The 18,908-nt window shown below is 35.0% G+C and overlaps 2 protein-coding genes across 2 annotated transcripts in view; one reads left to right on the top strand and one right to left on the bottom strand.

The window, feature by feature from the left end:
* The window catches only part of LOC123528703 (importin-9-like), a 38,848-nt gene extending 37,784 nt beyond the window's left edge, over positions 1-1,064 (bottom strand). The window contains exon 1 of the mRNA XM_053521598.1: positions 893-1,064. Within this exon, the coding sequence (XP_053377573.1) occupies positions 893-1,031 (139 nt within the window). The 5' untranslated portion in view covers positions 1,032-1,064. The remainder of the gene's footprint in view (positions 1-892) is intronic.
* A 157-nt stretch (positions 1,065-1,221) lies between these two features.
* LOC123528702 (dolichyl-diphosphooligosaccharide--protein glycosyltransferase subunit 1-like) lies at positions 1,222-18,169 on the top strand. Its single transcript, XM_045308642.2, has 10 exons — positions 1,222-1,575; positions 10,806-10,873; positions 11,436-11,745; positions 12,119-12,322; positions 12,893-13,085; positions 13,499-13,598; positions 14,322-14,460; positions 15,500-15,619; positions 16,097-16,342; positions 17,029-18,169. Exons 1-10 carry the CDS (start codon positions 1,321-1,323, stop codon positions 17,212-17,214), a joined length of 1,821 nt encoding a protein of 606 aa, XP_045164577.2. The 5' UTR covers positions 1,222-1,320; the 3' UTR covers positions 17,215-18,169.
* Positions 18,170-18,908: the final 739 nt, after the last annotated feature.

Below are 18,908 nucleotides of genomic sequence, written 5' to 3'. Positions count from 1 at the left end.
CCTCAACTTGAGTACTTTTCAAGAGTCTGGCATCCTTGGCAAAAAACCCTCACTAGCAAAGTCAAAAATGTCCAAAGGTCAGCTGCTAGGTATGTCATGTACGACTGCAGTTACACCAGTAGTGTTACACAAATGCTGAAAACTTTAGAATGGAATACACTCCAATATAGAAGGTAAGACAATTCATTAGCAATGTTTTATAAAATAAGGACCCAGACAGTTGCAGTCGACCAATCTCATCTTATTCCAACTAGAAACCTAAATTACTTAATCCCCATGTCTCAGTACTTTTCTAACTCCTACTTCCCAAGGACCATCCGACTCTGGAACTCCCTACCAACTTATGTTAAATCTAGCCCCAGTCTCAGTATCTTATTTTTTGTAAATGTCTTGCCGACTCAAAATAAATCTTATTTTATCTTATCTTATCTTAGGCTGGCGGTGGTCAGTATGTAATTCTATTGCCTCTGTCCCATTTTAACTGTAGCATACTGTCTTTTTTTAGCTTTTATTTTTTTAACATTGTAACATCTCATTTCTTTAACAACTGTTTCTCCGACAGCGCCGCCCAGTGATAGTCGGAAATCGACGGTTGGGTGAAAGATGTAGATGTAGATTAAACTTGACACAGGGACATGTTGAACGTCCAAATATTAAAAGGTGCCCTATATTGAACTAGTTCAGGCCAGACCAACTCAACTGCAGTTTCCTCATCATTACACTTCAACCACGACAAATTCTGATGAAAGATATACTTCAAAGTAAACTCACTACTTAGTATCTATATATTCCACCATGAAGCTTGACTACGCTGTATAATTTCTCAACAGACATGTGTAGCCTGTGGGTGGGGAAAATTGCCGTGATGGCACAAGTTTGCAACAGAAATTACCTTCTGTGACTTCTAACGCTTTCACCTGCTCCTCCCCATTGACTCTTGTTTTATGGTCAGCGGAAAGAATTGCAGTTAGACTTTCAATTAAGGCTTCTTTTAATGTTTGATTATGTCCCGGCAGCGTGACTCCCGCCATCTTTGACAGATAATTTCGCGGGAAATGTTTACATTTTTGTTTCGAATTCTGAAACTATATAATAGATATGAGTTAGAAGATCAAGTTAGTTTATTCTGTAATCATCTAATTACAATAAAAATGAATTTTACTTGAAGATTTATTGGTTTGTAAAACACTACGAATCAATTCGTGAGTAACTTTACATGACACATAACTTCCGGATTTGACAACAACTTCCGGAAGATACCGGCGAAATATCTGGAAGTAGCTCAATTTATCCGCTCGAATCGTTCATTTACATGTAATCATGTTAAAAAGAAATCAGTTAACATTCCTTATTTGTGCTTTGTTGGTTGTTTGCAATAATGCATTTGCAAGGCAAGATACAATTAACAACGATTTAACAATAACTGAAGTTGACAGAAAAATTGACATCTCGACCCATCTTGTAAAGATAACCTCAGCTGTCACCGTTGAAAATGGAGGAAAGTCATCCACAGGGTACTTCTTAGTGCCAATTGATACTTCGCTACAGAATTTCCTGTCGTATGCAGGAGCATCAGTAAGCAGTTATAATTTCTATCTATCATTTCCTACTGCTTTAAGGTACTTCCGCCATCTTGAATTTAGAGTGACCTTCATTTGAAGTGTGAAAATATAGTGAACAAAAGCTTTCAAATGCAGCTGTTCCAGAATACAAAAACAGCTCAGTTTTCAAGACCTGAACTAAAAGTAGCTGTATAAAATGTAAAACTAAAATTTGGAAATAAATAAAGAAGATATTTTACCTGTATTTTTCCAAATTTTTGGTTAGATTTATAAATCCTTTCAAAATACTTTATTAAAAATTCATGAATGGCATAAGTTAGTTCAAAGTTTCAATTAGTGCATAGGAGAATTGTCTTACTGAATAGAACTAAACTTATTACAAAATCTGTTTTCAAACCTCACCACCTCATGTATTAAAACTAAAATAAATCTGTACATATTGCTATTTTCAGCATACATAAAAGTAGTGCAATGTGCGGACAATGATTTTATACGTATGGTGTACCAAACTGCCTAAAATTGTAAGACAAGTCTCAGACTTAATGTGAACAAGATTTGGCAACGATCCGAAATTCTTTTCAAGGATTGTCAAGTATAAGAAAGGTTTAATTTTTTACAATGGAATTTATGTACTTACGCGCTGCTTATCTCACGGAAAATTTGGTGGAAATGGAATTTTCGGCACTTCCTGCGGTAACTACCGAAATTACTTAACGTAACTTTCTCACTCATACGTGATTGTATATTTATAAATTATAAAAACAATCGAAATATTTGCTTTATCACGATATATGCAAATATTTTTAGACAATCTTGAAACATTAGGCCACAATATTTCCGCATACTGGTCCGGGACAAGTTCGATGTGTATAGTGATTCCTTAATAGATGTATCATGCGTCGTAAACTAACCAATTTTGATCTATCGACTTTTTAAAAAATATGAGAATAATGCAGCATGTTTTTGAAAACACAGTGAGAATAAATCGCAAAAAAAATGTACAGCCAAATATGTTAGGAGGTAATACAATTTGTATACAGTTGTAGATAACTACGAAACATCTTACAAAATGCAATCAGTTGAACTTCTCACGCGAAAACCTAATGATTAAAATCAGCAATATCTCAAAAGTAACTTTTCTGCATCTTGGTTCTTCGTTAAACAATGACATTTTTTCACATTTTCATAGATTTAAACTGATAATAAATGTGCATTGAAATTCCGGCATAGAAATGGACATTGACTTTACATTACTGCGGTGTTGACAGCAGAAACAGCGGTCCAGTACTAAGACTGTCTACGAAACCAAGGATAACGAGTTCTTTATCTGAAAATTACGAACATTGGGATCAGTGTTCAGTATACACTTGAAAATGATAGACTTGCTATTTGCCGAGTGCACACTTGTTTTCTATCGTCGTTAATATAAAGTAGACTAGTAAATATTCGTACACATGCATAATCTCATAAACACTTCTTTAATGTATGTTCTCTGAAATAACAAATAACTGGCTCAACTGAGACACCATAATTTAAAGTAAATTCAGTTTATTCACCACGAGGTTCAAAATGCACGGGAGTCTCGTGATAATACATGCCTTTAATTTCACATGGTTGAAGTGTAAACAAATAGTTAAATTTGCTTCGTTTTATTTCTCACGGAAAAGATCGGACGGTTTTTTTATATTGGAATAATTATAGAACATCTATGCATTTAAAGTTGAAAGGTGATTGTTTTCTACAGGACGTAAAACTGAAACAATTAAGCACTTTTACTTTTTCAGCAATGTTCCTCAGGTGAACTTTGACATTGTTTACGAAGAGAAATCAGTTTTGTGTCATCTTGAAATGCGTTGTTCGGCTGAAACGTATAGTTCCCTGAAAATATCTAAAATGGTTTATTTTGGGGATTTTTGTTTTATTTATAAATTCAACACAATGTGTAATATTTCCAGTTTTGAAAATGATTGAAATTCAACTTTATTTTAGAAAAAGTTTCGATCTTTCAGTAATATTTTGTCAGCGGATGCTTACAAATTTTAAGTGAAACGGCTTTCTTGTCCAATGGAGGTGTGTAAAGCGAAAAACTATCATTACACATTGCGTTTATTCTTTAAATGTGAAGGATCGGTAACAGATCTCAGTGAAAAACTATACTAAATGGATATCTCTAACCATGAATAAGGAGACATACATATTTCAGTAAGGAATCTCAGGTAAAAGAACAATCATATATTTTATTCCTTGAAATAAACATGGCGGCGAAATATTTTAGAAAAACTGTGCACGTGTTTTGCGCATTAGAATGTTTAACGACATTTTCTTGAAAAAGTAACGCTCGTATGCACTATTTTGGCATTTCTTTGATTTGAAAATAAATGTTTTATAACAATTTAGGTTGCATACGATACCGAAATTTTGCACCAAAAATGTTCACTCATTTTCTTCCAAAGCACTGTGGAGATAGGGTTCAGCGTAGCTTTCATGCTCGCAAGTTTACCTACAGATATATCTTTTCAATTTTTATCATATATTTTTTGTATCCTTGCATTTCGAAAGCTGTTTCGAGGGTTCTGATTTTTCACATGGATTTCTAATTTCAATTTGCGGAAATACCTTAAAGCTCCTTTCGGGATAACTAGCAGGTGCGCGTTAAAAGCTGGTATAAAACAACTGTCTACTCGGAGACGGTTTGAAACGAGAATGGGGCTAAGACTATGTTTAAACCCCTCTAGGTCAGACATTAGGACGGTAGTACTGGGTAGGCTTTTCCAAAGAACGACTGTGTAGGGAAAGAAGGAATACTTACAATAGATGGCAGAGGTGAATTTGCCTGAAGGAAAGGGGATGCACGTCATTCTCACGGGCACCACAAGATGTGATGGAACAACTTTGTATAACATTGTCAGTCGTGCCAAGTTATGTTAGTCTCGTAATGTCTGCCAACCAAGTTTATGTTGCATGCTGGTGACACTGTCATAATTAGAAAAGTTGTTTTTAACCCAACGGACTGCCCTGGGGTGAACCTTTTCTACTTTGGTAATATTTGATTGTGTATGACTATGAGGGCTCCACAAAGAAAAGGCATATTTTACCTGTGGTCTAACTAGGGTTTTGTAGACAACTTCTCTGATGTTTTGGTTTTTCGCCTGGATGTTTCTGCGAAGGAAGCCAAGAGTTTTATTAGCATTGTTAGTAATTTGTTCTATATGTTTATTCCATGATAGGTCTGCTGATATGTTTACTCCTAAATACTTGGCGCTATCAGCTGCTTCTAAAGTTTGTCCATGCATGTAACATGTAATTTGGTTTATCTTATTATAATTATTGTCACTAATCGCCTCACTTTAGAATAGCATACTTGTGATTTGATTAAAATGCTAGGTGGGCTCAATTCGTACAACACCGGTCTAACCCGATCACATGATCTGATTCACCATGTCAATCACTCTACATGAAATCTGACTTGTATACCTGTAATATTTTGAATTAAAAGCAGATTTTTATCTTTATAGGAGAAGTCGTGTTTGTATACAAATCTATTGTATTTTCTATTTTTAGAACTGATAAGACAGTAATTAGGTGGGAAGACGTCGAAAGACCATGTTTTTTGTAAACAGTGATGTTTTTCTAACGGTCTAAACTTTTTAAAACAAATTATTGTATCAGTAATTTTTTTATCAATGGAAAGGTTTTAAAACGAGCAATTTATTAATTACTTTTAATTATTGTTTCAAAATAAAATGGATTAACTATGAACGCTTAACTAACACTTTTTCTAAAAGATTTGAACATCACTATGCTGCTATTAAAATTATATGTCATCCAAAACGGTTATTCATTTAAAAAAGATATTTGAATAAGAAAATATGAAAATTGTAAGTATTTCAAAACCTTTTAAATTTTGAAAATCCATAAATAGACAAACGATGTAAAAACACGGTTTTGCCCACCACCAGATAAACAGATGTTAATGTGTGACATCACGGCGATCTCCTATTTGATTTTGAAAGAAGTTCATCTCTGTGTTTTGGGGCCTCTGTGGCCGAGTGGTTAAGGTCTCTGACTTCAAATCACTTGCCCCTCATCGATGTGGGTTCGAGCCTCACTCGAGGCATTGAATTCTTCATGTGAGGAAGCCGTCCAGCTGGATTACGAGAGGTCGGTGGTTGTACCCAGGTGCCCGCTCATGATGAAATAATGCACGGAGGGGTACCTGGGGTCACCCTCCACCATCAAAGCTGGAAAGTCGCCATATGACCTATGATTGTGTTGGTGAGACGTTAAACCCAACAAAATAAATAAACCATCACTGTGTTGTCAAATTTTCATATATGTATATTTGTGATATTCTGAAATAAAGAGGCTTTAAATCTCAAAATGATTTCAAAAGAAGTGCATCAACACTGAATTCTCATATATGTATGTTTGTTGTCCGGGTTTTCAAAGAAAAATCCGGCTTGTAGATTAGGGTTGGATTGGATAATGAGTCTCATTTCAGGGATTTTTTAAGGCTGATTTTGGGGCCTAAATTCAGCCCCACCCCAGTTGCAAAAATGTGCTTATTTTCCCAATTTTGAGGTTTAAATTTCCAAAAAATACCAATTTTGTGATAATCTCAATTTTCAGGTTTCCGATTTTCAGTTTTGATTCTTGTCCCTTATATTTAATCGAGTCAGCACTGTTCCTGTTTTAATTGAATAACTGCTCAGGTACCGATTCGATTAAATCTTGCGAACTGTTCTATGGTCCGTATAGGTAACTGCGATCGCATTTAATCAAGCTCGCCAATTTTTACCGGAAATGAAAATACGTCGAGTAATAAATAGTAAATATTATACAAATTAAGTCATGCTGCTGACAATAAAAAGCTGTCAAGCTTTGGCTTTGTCAAAAAAACAAGTGCTGAGAAACAGGCCACCGCGATAAAGTCCCAGGATTCGGTAGGATAAGCGAATGCAGATGACGAATTAAACACATCCTCGGACCATGCCCGTTATAAAACGTTGGATAAAACACTGTTCACAAGTGAAACTGGTACTGACCCACCGAAGTCGGAAGGTTTTACTGACCTTTCTTTTTCTGAAGAGATTTTTGTGACTTTCTTTGTGCAGTTTAGTAGACACTTTCAAGAGACAAAAAGCAACAGAAAAATTGACTTATATTTATAAATATGATATACAATGCTGAAGTAAATTTCATATAATGATAAAACTTGTTTTTGAAATTTTCGCAATTTTCAGGTTTTACGCGCCATTTTTTCCCAGTTGAATGGGTCGGGGCCCCAGGTTTAAAATAGTAAAAAAATCCCTGCATGTTAACTTTTTTGTTCATTCATTTTTCTTAACAATTACTTACCCAAACTTAAGGAAACTTGGTCAGAATGATCCCCAATTACCCTAGCTGGTCCAAAGTGAGAATGGGGTCACTGGGTCAAATGTCAAGGTCACAGGGACCTGAATATTGAAAATAGTTTCCGCTCAATATCTGGACAATTTTGTGGATCAAACTTCACAGGAATGTTCCTTGAATAGTCCCAGTGACTTTTTTACTCTTTTTGGCAACAGCCCATGCCTTTTAAATTGGGATTTTTTAGCATGATAAACTTCAAAATTGGGAAAATTAACAAAACTTAATAAGTTTTATTTTAAGGTAAATTTATTTCATTCAAATGTCCTTGCTTCTTTAATTTTACAACTATATCTTTCTATGTTTCATTCCCTTAAAGCTGTCCACTAAACGTTCTAGTTTCTCATTCAGTTCATTTTAGCTTAGGGTCACCATGCAGGCCCTTCCCCAGGAATTTTTGAAGGCGCTGGGGTAAAGCTTGCGTGGCGGGATAAGGTGTGGGTGCTTTTTTAAGTATACCATATGCAAAAAGACACAACAACATGTATTTCATTACTTCTGCATTTTCACATAATCATATAACCATCAATATATCATATACACTACACAGATATCCACTTCTTCATAAGTATTTTCGAACAACACATATGTCCTTCCACTTCTTTTGTACTAACACTAACAACACATAGGCATTTTTTTTTTATCATATAAGTGTCTGTCTTTGGCACTGTTCCATTCCTTTACTGCACCACTGAAATTAGTCATTCATTTTTTGTCCCTGCATGGATACCATGAGTAAGGCATTAAGCACTTTCAGGCTCACTGGTGAATGGTGGGTGGTCTTTACACATTCAACTGCTGAAACCTCTCTCACAATCTGAAAGTACAAAAAAAAATGTACTTGTTATTTTCCCAGAGCAAGGATAACCAAGGATGGATTTATATTGTAAAGTTCCTAAGATTTGACATTTATCTTGTGTTCCTCTGCACAATGAATTGCAACAGTATTTCTGTTAAATATTTGTGCGTGTTAACAACACCATTGCAGCTTTTTTACACACAGAAGCAGGTTCTGTATTTCAAGTTTAACTATGTATTTTACTGCAAGCAGCAAGTTTCAGAAAGAAAATGTATACACACCAGCTGTGGAGGTTGGTAGAAGCAGTCCCACTGTAGCGACTTTGCACAGGTTTGGGTGAGACTTGGACAGGTTACCAATAATCCACTCCATTGTGCTCAAAGTATTCATCTGTGGTAAGGGTGGCTTTCGCCTGTGCCCATTCAATAACCGCCCAGTCTTCTTCAAGGGAGAAGTGTGATGAAAGAGCCTGAAATGAAACATAAGTTACAATGACATATTTCAATGATAGATGGTTCTAACAAAAAATGAGTTTCTATAGTTTTCTGAAACAGCCTGAATTGGTTTGAAGCACTTAGAATTATTTGTCACATAATTTTCTACAATGTTTTTATATTCATAATCCAGAGCAAGGATAACCAAGGATGGATTTATATTGTAAAAGTTCCTAAGATTTGACATTTATCTTGTGTTCTTCTGCACAATGAATTGCAACAGTATTTCTGTTAAATATTTGTGGGTGTTATTTGGAACTGGTCTTTCCCAGGAACGATGGTTAGGTAACCTGCCCTAAATTTTGTTATTCCACTGAAACTTGTATCATTTGGTCTTTTTATGTTTACTTTGAGAGATACAAAAGCAAAGTGAAACAAAAATATCATAGTAGATAAAGTTTAATATTTAGAAATTAATAGCACCTTAAACAATAGTAATTAAACATCCTCGAAAAAGTTTGCTTCAGTTCATCGGGAACAATGATTTCAAACTTCAAACAGTCAAAGAATCACTGGTCATTTTAATACAGTTGCCTTTCTGTGCTAATTATTACTTGATAACAATCAACTTACCCATGCATGCCGCCACCAACTGTTATCCCATTTCTTTGCATGGACTAATTATAATCCTTAACTAATTATATTCCAATCACTCCTGTTCCCAAACTTGTGAAAACACAGACTTTCATCAACACGTGTCGTATTTAAACCCTTATCAGTACACGGTAAACAGCTAGCTACACTGTGTATTCATATAAACTACCCCGATCGATTTTACTTGAGGTATCTCACGGGGATGAAATCGCTTACTGATTAAGACGCTGCGCTAATAATTGAGGCACCGCGCGGCATATTTAAGCACTGCGGGAAGCTATATTACGTGTTTTAAGCGCCGCGGTAGCGCGGCGCCTTATGCGGCTGGGGAAAGGCCTGCAATGAGCGTCTGTTGACTTCTGAGGGTCATTTTGTGGGGACTCAGATTTTTCGGACAGATCACTTTGCTTTTATGACGTTTGATCTGAATTTGATTTCTCTTTAACTTTACCAAAAGATGTTCGAATGTCCATAGTACCGATGGCGTGTTAGTTTTATTTTCTTATTATAATATTTGGAATTATGCGACATTTTTCGATAATTTAGGTGGACATTGACAAATGACAAATGCAAATTTAGTGGCATTGCAGTATGAAGTGTTTTTGCCAGGACAAGGATTCAAACCGTGGTTTCAATCTGAAGAAGGGATTATTGACCACTAGACCATCCAGGTGCAATATGGTATATGTAATAACAAAATGCTGTTAATATTTGCATATACTGGTGACATGTTTTCAATGTGCATATATCTATCACACAATTGTGACCACTTACGTATGTAAACACTTGAGTCTGCCCATGGTCTGGGCAAAAAAGATAAGCCTACCTACCTACCCTATTTTATTTTTTTTACTAATGTTACCTAAACCACACATAATTTTTTTTTAGCCTAAGCATTAAGAGGTTAGTACTAGGGCTGGTTAGCCCGATTTCAGAATAATCTGACTGGTCCAGTATCGTGTCACGTGTCTATGGTGTGATATTCCATTTAAGCAACACTATGATTTATAAAGTTGCTACAAGTAGACACCAATGTTCATACGACTGAAAAATTGTCTAAAAGACACTAAACCTGAACACAGACAAGGTCAAAAGTCAAGTAGCTTAACTTCGTGTCTGCTCCATATTCATATAAAACAGACTACCGTAAATGGAGTCTGACCCCAGCAGAAAAAGTATGCTTCTTTCTCCAAAAGTTCACCAAATTCAGTTGATAAAAAATAAATGGAATGTTATGTTAAATTCAAAAACAGCATCTGAAAACCATAAACTAAATATCTTTTAGAGAAATGCGTTTAAACACCGGCAAATTTTTCTCATAGCAGACGACATGCGGTGCACTACATACCTTGTGACGACGCGATGATAAAATTTAAGTCATTTACGTTCAGTTGAACTTGTAAACATCCGGTAAACTACTAGAAAAACAGTTTGCAACAAGAAATATTAGGATACAGGACAGTGCAAATGCAGATTTTTTTGTATTGTTGAGATAATAAGTGTTAAAGCTGACTGATTGATTGAACTGAATAGCATTTTATCACCAATATGCCCATTAAAATCAGAGGCATCTAATTCTGTCGGTTTCGGGTCAGTCATGTTGGGATTTTTATTTCAAGTCTTACACACCAAGTTACTCCAAATAATATGACATTTCAGGATAGCATGGTAACTTTTGACTGTCGCTGTTCCGTTTGAGGGATGGAAGCTTAAAGATATCAGATAATTAAATAAGCCAAACAAATAAGGCTAACACTAAATATTTTCACTGTCGGCACCAGATCTACAAAATGTCATCCTACTTCTTTTTTAAAACAGATTGGTCGTGTGGACACATGAGTATGCCTAGCTATGTCACTACATCGGATTTTACTTATCCCATAAAAAAGATGTGACCAGCCAAAGTTATGCAAACATCATTCAGAATGTTTATCATTATTATTTCAGATCAAAGGAGATGGAGATGATAAAGCTTCACCACTTACAGTTACACAGACAACAGTATCAGGGCATAGGTAAGGCTGAGCTGTAAAAGTTACGAAAAAATTTCTTAATCGATCAAAACTTCACCCTTTATAAAATCAAGATAAGAGAGCTCGTGAATCTTAAGTCATTGTTCAGTCTAACTGGGCATATTTTGTCTATTCAGGTCCATTTATTTCACTTTTTGTGAATGGACATTTTCTTCCTTGAATCTTTCTGCTGTTCAACTGTTTAAATGTAGATGAAATATTGCTACAGATAAATGTCTAGAAAGATTATCTGCTCTGGCAAACTGTATTTGCTCAAAACAAAGTTCTATTCACAGTAAAACAGCAATAGCTTGAATCAGAAGGAGATGAAGAATTATCTTGAATTACCTAGGGTTTATGGCTGAAGTCAGCTATGGTACTTGACTCATCTATGCCCAAGTGAGCTATGTTTCTGTATATATTTCTTGGACCATTTAAAACTTGAGATTACTTAAGTTCAGTTATTGTTCAGTCTACACATTGTAGGAATAGTTCTAAAGATAAAACTACATTAAATATATGTTTTATCGGTTCTGATAGTATAACACATGCTTTCTCTTCACAGTGACAAACAGTTTTGGAGGGTGAACTTCCCATCGGCTTTGGAAACAGGAAAGTCTATCACTGTCAAGGTGGACTCTGTCTATGCACATGCTCTGACTCCATTCCCTCGTCAGGTGACACAAGCAGAGAAACAGTATGTTGTGTTCAGTGGAAATCTGTATTTGTTCTCACCATACAAGGTCAAATCACAGACAACAACAGTTACAACAGCTTCAAGCACAATAGAGTCCTACACAAAAACTAAACCAGTCTCCCAGAGTGAGAGTACCATCACTTACGGACCATATGAAAATAAGGCCCCATTTTCTGAGGTAAAATAGGTTGATGTATAATTTTCATACAAAATATATATAAAGTACAGGTTAGGCATATGTTTACTGCTTGACAATATGCCTGGATATGTTGAAAACTGCAAATATAATATATGAAGCAGAAGAATTAAATGATAGAAACATGATACTGTTAAATGATAGTCTCCATTGAATGAATTTCACATTTTCATAATCTTATTAAAATCATTGGAATTATTATACATGGTTACAACACTTTTCGTTTACTGACTGTTTAAACAGAAAGTACTATTATATAAATAATTACTTGCAGATACACAAAATTTAGATATCGTGTTTCAGCAGTTAAATGCAAACTTCATTTTAATACCTTTTTGTGTGAAACCTTTTACAGGCTGAATTGAGAGTGCATTCCGAAAACAACGCACCATTCCTGACAATCACAAGTATGGAGCGTGTAATAGAGGTATCTCACTGGGGAAACATTGCTGTAGAGGAACATATTGAGATCAGGCATACTGGGGCAGAACTGAAGGGACCATTCTCAAGATATGACTACCAGAGACAGGCTGAGGGTGCATCTGTGAAATCATTTAAGGTAATCATGATAATATTATTTTAGCTGGGTTTAAACATACATTTGTATGTAAATGCAAATGATTCATGCCAAATGAACTAACACAAATGTTATGATTCCAGTTCACTTCCAAATAACTACCTGAACAAATGTTAAAACTTGACATTCAGATATTCGTATGGATTATTTGAGTATTCAATCCAGCTGTTTTCTAGTGACCGAAAGTGTATACTGTAAGACTGTTCACATTAATACTTTACCATTGACCTACTGCCTTCCAACTTCATAGGATGCCTGTGGTCCGTAGATGACCTCTATTAGTTTTGAGGTCAGTAGGTCAATGGTCAAGATCACAATGACTTTGGGACCGAAAAATAGTTCAGTAACTAAAGAACAGTTTTGCTGGTAACCTTGGGATGGTTGCCTGTAGACAATAGATGACCCATCACCTTTTTGAGGTCAAAATCATAGTGATCTCAAGGCAGGGGATGGGGCAAATTTGTTTTACAACTCTTTCTTTAATGTTATTTCTTATTTTGAAAAGTAAAATTTTGTAAGTTTTAAGGCCATCTGCTTGTTATCATCTTGTAGACAATCTTGCCAGCTGCCGCTAGGGATGTTTACTATCGTGATGAAATTGGTAACATTTCTACAAGTGCCATGAGGGAAATGGAGGATATGGTGGAAGTTGAGCTGCGTCCGAGGTTTCCGCTGTTTGGTGGATGGAAGACTAAATACACTATCGGATACAATGTACCGAGTTATCAGTATCTTTTCAACAGTGGTAAGTAGTGGTTAAGGTTGGAATATGTTTGTTTTCATACTTCCGATGTTACAATGTAGCAATACCTCTTATTTATATATTCAGTAAAGCAAAGTCCTCGTCTGTTTCTGTTTTAAATCACTACTGCAATGAACAGTCTGACAAACAAATACATTTAATGCTGCCAGGAAATGATTTTATGGATGTTATTTAAATGTTCCATATTTCAGTTATAATCATGATGGAAAGAAGTAAGATATAACAGATAGACAGTTAATTTTCTGTATTTTTGCAGATCTCAGTGATAGTTTTGCATGTTTCAGTAGTGTTTAGTTGGTATGTTTGTCTAGTGAATGAATCATAACATACTAGTTTGAGAAAAAGAAAAACATTTAACTTGAAAATAACACCAAACAATTTTGTTTCTGTGACAGGTGATAATTATGCCTTGAAGATGAGATTTGTTGACCATATATTTGATGATGTTGTCATTGACCAAATCACCTTCAAAATTATCTTGCCAGAAGGAGCTTCGTAAGTGGCACTACTTTCGTACCTGTAGATCTATTCTGTAATAATGCTTAGCAAAGTTTGAACAAGATTTCAAAAAATTCATATTTTATCTGGTTTGAAATGCAACAGGACTGAGTTCTTTTTATGATTTCTGAAGACCCACCAGCATTTCTGTATTGATTGAATACCAAAGTTTGAAAACGCTATGTCGAAATTGATTCAAATTATAGCCCTTACTTTACTTAGGAAATTGGTGTTCAAAGTTTTGCAAGCAAGATATTATTGCCATAATAGAATTTAACTTTACCGGTATAATAAATTGTAACAAAAATTCAGTTACATAACTCTTTACCAAGTTATACCCCTTGTTCAACTTCGAAGTTGTTTAATAGTCGAGCGTGCTGTCTTATGAACAGCTCATGTGTTTTTGCCTACTCAATAAAAAGGATGAAGCAACATATATACCATTAAACTTACCATTTACAAATTATATAATCAATATTTATAAATAATATCAGTAAATATTTTATGCATTAAATTCATTTTTCAGCCGCTCTGTGTGAAGGTCATTGGCTTAAGTCATTCCTTGCTCACAGTCATGTCTTTCTAAGGAATACAATAAGTAATGGTGTTGGCCAGGAATGCAAAGAAACAAAACCTTTTCTTAGTGTTTTGAAGTAAATTGTTGCAATTTAAAAGACTTTACTTCTGTAATTATCAAAATCGTCTTTATTTTATACACAGGAAAATGGATTTGAAGACACCATTTAGTGTTAAGAAGGGACAGAGTGAAGTACATTATACCTACCTGGACACCGTTGGTCGCCCAGTGATTGTGGCCTACAAAAACAACCTTGTTGAGGAGCACATCCAGGATTTTGAGGTATGAAGAAACATGCTGCTTTCAAACACCATGAGGTGAAAAAATGAAATGAAAAGACTTCATTTTATAGTCTATGACATTGCATAAAAAAATTAAAATAAAGGTGTGTTGTATCATAATTTGCAAGAAATTTGGATTACTGGGAAATTCTTTGTTTAAGGTTAATGTAAAGGATATTTTTCTTAAAGTAAATTTTCAGTTTTTGGACTTGGCTCAACTTTTTGACAAATATTGAGAGCTATTCTACACACATAGGAGTCACTACCACACCTTGGTAAAAGTTTTTCACTTGAGCCTTTATCTTGGTAACCATTGCATGTACTAGATTTAAACTTCACTCAAAGCTTTCCATTCATCAGCCCAACTGAAATAATCGAGTTAGTTGACTCTTAGTGTAATTTAATGTGACTATGGTCCTTGTTTACATAGAAAAGTTCGTTAATTAATAATTGTCAAGCTGTAATTTAGGATTAACAACATATATTGAATATAAACTTTACACAAGGGTCAGATGTACTTATATATCCAAGTTTATAATAGACAAAAGAGGCCATTTCTAGTTCTTTCTAGGAAAGAGTTTAGTTTTAGTTTAGTTTATAGTAATTTGTTTTAGCTCGATTGTGATGAAAGCTTCAAGCTTATTGTAACCACTCGAGTCTGCTTCCTGGAAAAGCCAGTACTGGTGTCACATGAGAAGTAAACACCTTGTCCACTAGACCACTGCTCCCTTCAATAGGAAAGAGGCTGTTGCTTGTGCTGGTGCAATGGACACATTAAAGGATGTTAATTTGTGAAGAATTAAGCCAAGTTAGCAAGACATGGATGTATCTAAAAAAATTCTCTCTGTTCTGGGGGCCTCCTCTCGCACTGTCACTCTAGTGTGATTGCTCTGTCTGTACTGGTCAAGGATGAATTTTGCACTCTGAGTGGCTGCGTTTTGTATGTAAAAACACCTTTGACTGTGTGGTCACAACAACATAGCATTAAATATGTTTTGTTTTGAAAAAAATATATGTGCAAAATGTTTCTTGTATTTCAGCTTCACTACAACTTCCAGAAGTTACGTCTGCTGCAAGAGCCATTGTTGGTTGTTGGGGCATTCTATCTGCTATTCTTGCTGGTTATCATATATGTCAGGATGGACTTCTCTATCACCAAGGTAAATATAATACGTGCTGGCTTGACTTCAGTGTATAGATTGAGTTGATGACAGTATTGAAAATTATTTATGTTATTATTAACAAGAGTTTTCAAGTGGTCCCCAAGCAGTAAAGCTTGTATATTATATGTAGATCATGTAAAGCACTTAATAATTGGGAACAGAGCACACAAATCTAGCCCAATCACTGTCACTTTATAGAAGCTGAATTGTAATGGGCCTATTTTAAGTGCTGTTAACTTATACATTAGAGAATAGAATTTTACCTAATCATAATTTCGAGTTTTACTCAGTTGTAATAACATGTGTGAGTACTTCTTTAAAATTATTGCTCAGCATAGCTACATATTTGAATTCTTGCAAAGGTCTTTCATTGAATGAGGTTGGTAATATGATAAGTATGTGAATTACAATAGAAGTCTAGATTGATTTTCTAAGTCAGTAATGCTATTGAATAGTCTGAATTATGTTGTACAGGACGAAGCCAAGGAAAGTAAGATGCGTGTTGCCAGTCTTGTTGAGGAGGTACAGAGTGCCCAGGACAAGCGCAGCGCCCTCTACCAGAGCTACGACGATGCCATTGACAAGTTTAAAGCTGGCAAGGACCACAGTAACTTCACGTCTCAACGGAAGAAAATAGACGGCGATTATAAACAGCTAACTAGTCAGATACAGAATCTACAGGCGCAGCTAAAAACTGAAGGGTCAGACCTAAGTGAAAAGGTTTGTTACAAAATTATCACTGGAATCAAACCAAGCAACTGAAATTAAGTTTTGCAGTGTTTTTGTGCTGAGAAAGATGTGTTAATGCTTCTAATGAACCATAGCATTTCAGATGACTGTGCTTCACATTTTACATGTGTTGTATCGAAAGATATATTTTGGATAGTTTGTCTCATTAAACTTGATAGAACCCCTGAAAACTATCCCAAACCCATACTAGTTACACTGTTACTTAGCTTGGATAGATAGAGACCCATGAGATGCAATAGCATCCGGGTCAGAGTTGACAAAAATCGATTTATTTATTTTTTGCTATGATCATCAGGAAAGTGGTTTCTGACTGGCCGTCAGTTAAGATTTACATATGATCGCCAAACTGGTATAGTAAACTTATATGAAGAGCTAGCTTTGAGTTGTATTTTTGGTGACTGTTACTGACAACTAGAAATATAATTTCCACTCAAAACTGATCAGAAATGAGATGAAACTTGGCATGCATGTAGCTTAACAGGACAGAAAGGTCAGGGCATTGTTTTTGTGACCACTATGGTCACTGTTAGGACAAGGTAACTGTGTCTAGAAATGGAAAATGTTTCAAAAAAGAAAATCTGGTTTTCATGGAATTTCCACATCTCTTGTGACTTATTAAGAGACATGATGTTTAAAGAGAGACCTTACTGTTGCAGGTTGCTGAACTGAACCGCTTGGACCACCAGTACAAGGACCAGATCAATCTACAGATCACATACGCTGAGAAACTTGTCAACGGCAAGTTCAGTAAACAGCAATACCTTGACAATGAGAAGTCCATTACAGACAAGCGTGATGAACTGTATCGTAAAATGGATGAACTTTCATCTAGTCTACAATAACATAGGAATGAAATGCAACATTCATTGTGATTATTTTAAATATGGTATGCTTAAAATGTACTGAATAGCGAACAGTGCAGACAATGATCAGCCTGCGCGGATGTGCAGGCTAATCTTGGTCTGAACTGGTTGCAAAGGCAATAACACTTGCCGCAAGCAGGCTAAAGGTTAATTAGATATCATTGATTGTACCTCTGTCGTAAAAGCAAGCAGTACTTTGTTGAAAGAATGTTTCAGAATGATAAATATATTGGATTTAACAGGGATTGTGCAAATGTTTTTTTTTAACTGAAAAGAAAATACTCTGAAAGTAAAGTTATATAGAAAATAAATGAACAATTTAACCTGTTCCAAAATATACAATATTTAAGACTTTATTTCAGGTACTCTTAAAGACCAAAGAATATTTTTCTTCTATTTAAAGCTTTAATGATGGAAATATGAATGCTTTGTGTTTGCATATACTATTTCTGTGATCTGATAGAATAGTTCCGTAATAAGTTTTACCATTATGAATGTTGCATTTTGTTTCCTATAGATATTTAGAATATTTCAATTTTATAAGCCAAATATTGTGCAGATGTTCCACTGTTGATGTTAATGTTGTTGTGTAGATTACAAGCAACTCTTTGCTGTTTATTCTTCAATTATTTTTCTTCAAGAAACTGCAGTTCTAGCAAGTATGAGAATTTAGAGTCGTTAAGAATTTCTGGAGATTGTGAATTTATTGAACCCGACATGAATGTCTCTCAGTTCCATGTATTAAGAGAAATAACTCGAGGATTTCAAGGATTAGACTGCAGATTTATGTTTATATATAATAACTATGACAAAAAACCGTGTTTAAATGTTCTCCAGGAAGGGTTTCAGGTTTTTCTAAGTCTTGCTTTGCATGTTGTAAGTAGAAGTATGTTTGTGTATTAACAGTGGATTCAAATAAAGACATTAAAAATTATTCTACTGAACTTGTGTTTTGTTACATATAGCTTAATTCGCCGAGGTTTGTTATATTGCGTTTAACATTCTTTTATCAAACTTCATCTACTGAGTAAAGTGCACGACATCTTGATTTAAAAAGCCTAATGATGTACTAGATTTTGTGGCTTTTGAGGTGGCTAAAACTTTTCATAGGTTTGTATTTTTTTTCTGTTGTATAAACCTATACTCGTAAAACTTTACTACATTGGTCACAAAAGGGAATAGAATATTTAATCAATAATCAATTTTTGATCAAGGCTTACAGCTTCAACCAAAACAAAAAACTTTAACTGTGTCTACAATAATGTTCATGATTATCTGTTAAGATTTAAAAGGCCTGTCCAAAAATATATAGGTGTTCTATACATTCTAATTTTATGAGTTGTATGCCAGCTGTACAAATTCAGCCCCATTTGAAGCTGTTTATACCAGATTCAGTGAAATACATGTAAATATTTTTGCAGAAACGATAGATTCTTGAGTGGATGAAGCTTTGAGTTACTCCAGTCAATAAATTTGCCATGCACATGGCGCTGCAGCAATATTTCATGAATTCTGTCGCCTTTTTATTTAGAATTTCAGACAGAAGTGATGCTTTTTCATTTTGTCTAGCCTATTGCTGAATGGATTTGATTCAAACCTAAAAGTTGATCCACATCATCATGCACATCGTACTAGACCAGGTATATCACACGACACTGGCAGAAATGTTCCAT

Source organism: Mercenaria mercenaria, chromosome 13 (assembly GCF_021730395.1).
Source record: "Mercenaria mercenaria strain notata chromosome 13, MADL_Memer_1, whole genome shotgun sequence".
Taxonomy (NCBI): Eukaryota; Metazoa; Mollusca; class Bivalvia; order Venerida; family Veneridae; genus Mercenaria; species Mercenaria mercenaria.
Note: the sequence above shows the minus strand (reverse complement) of the source record. Positions and strands in the feature narration are given on the sequence as shown.

Excerpts from the sequence above, each read along its gene's own strand:
- LOC123528702 (XM_045308642.2), top strand. The coding sequence starts at position 1,321 with ATGTTAAAAAGAAATCAGTTAACATTCCTTATTTGTGCTTTGTTGGTT. Across the intron at positions 13,599-14,321 it reads ATCTTGCCAGAAGGAGCTTC|GAAAATGGATTTGAAGACAC; the intron begins GTAAGTGGCACT and ends TTTTATACACAG. Across the intron at positions 16,343-17,028 it reads GGTCAGACCTAAGTGAAAAG|GTTGCTGAACTGAACCGCTT; the intron begins GTTTGTTACAAA and ends TTACTGTTGCAG.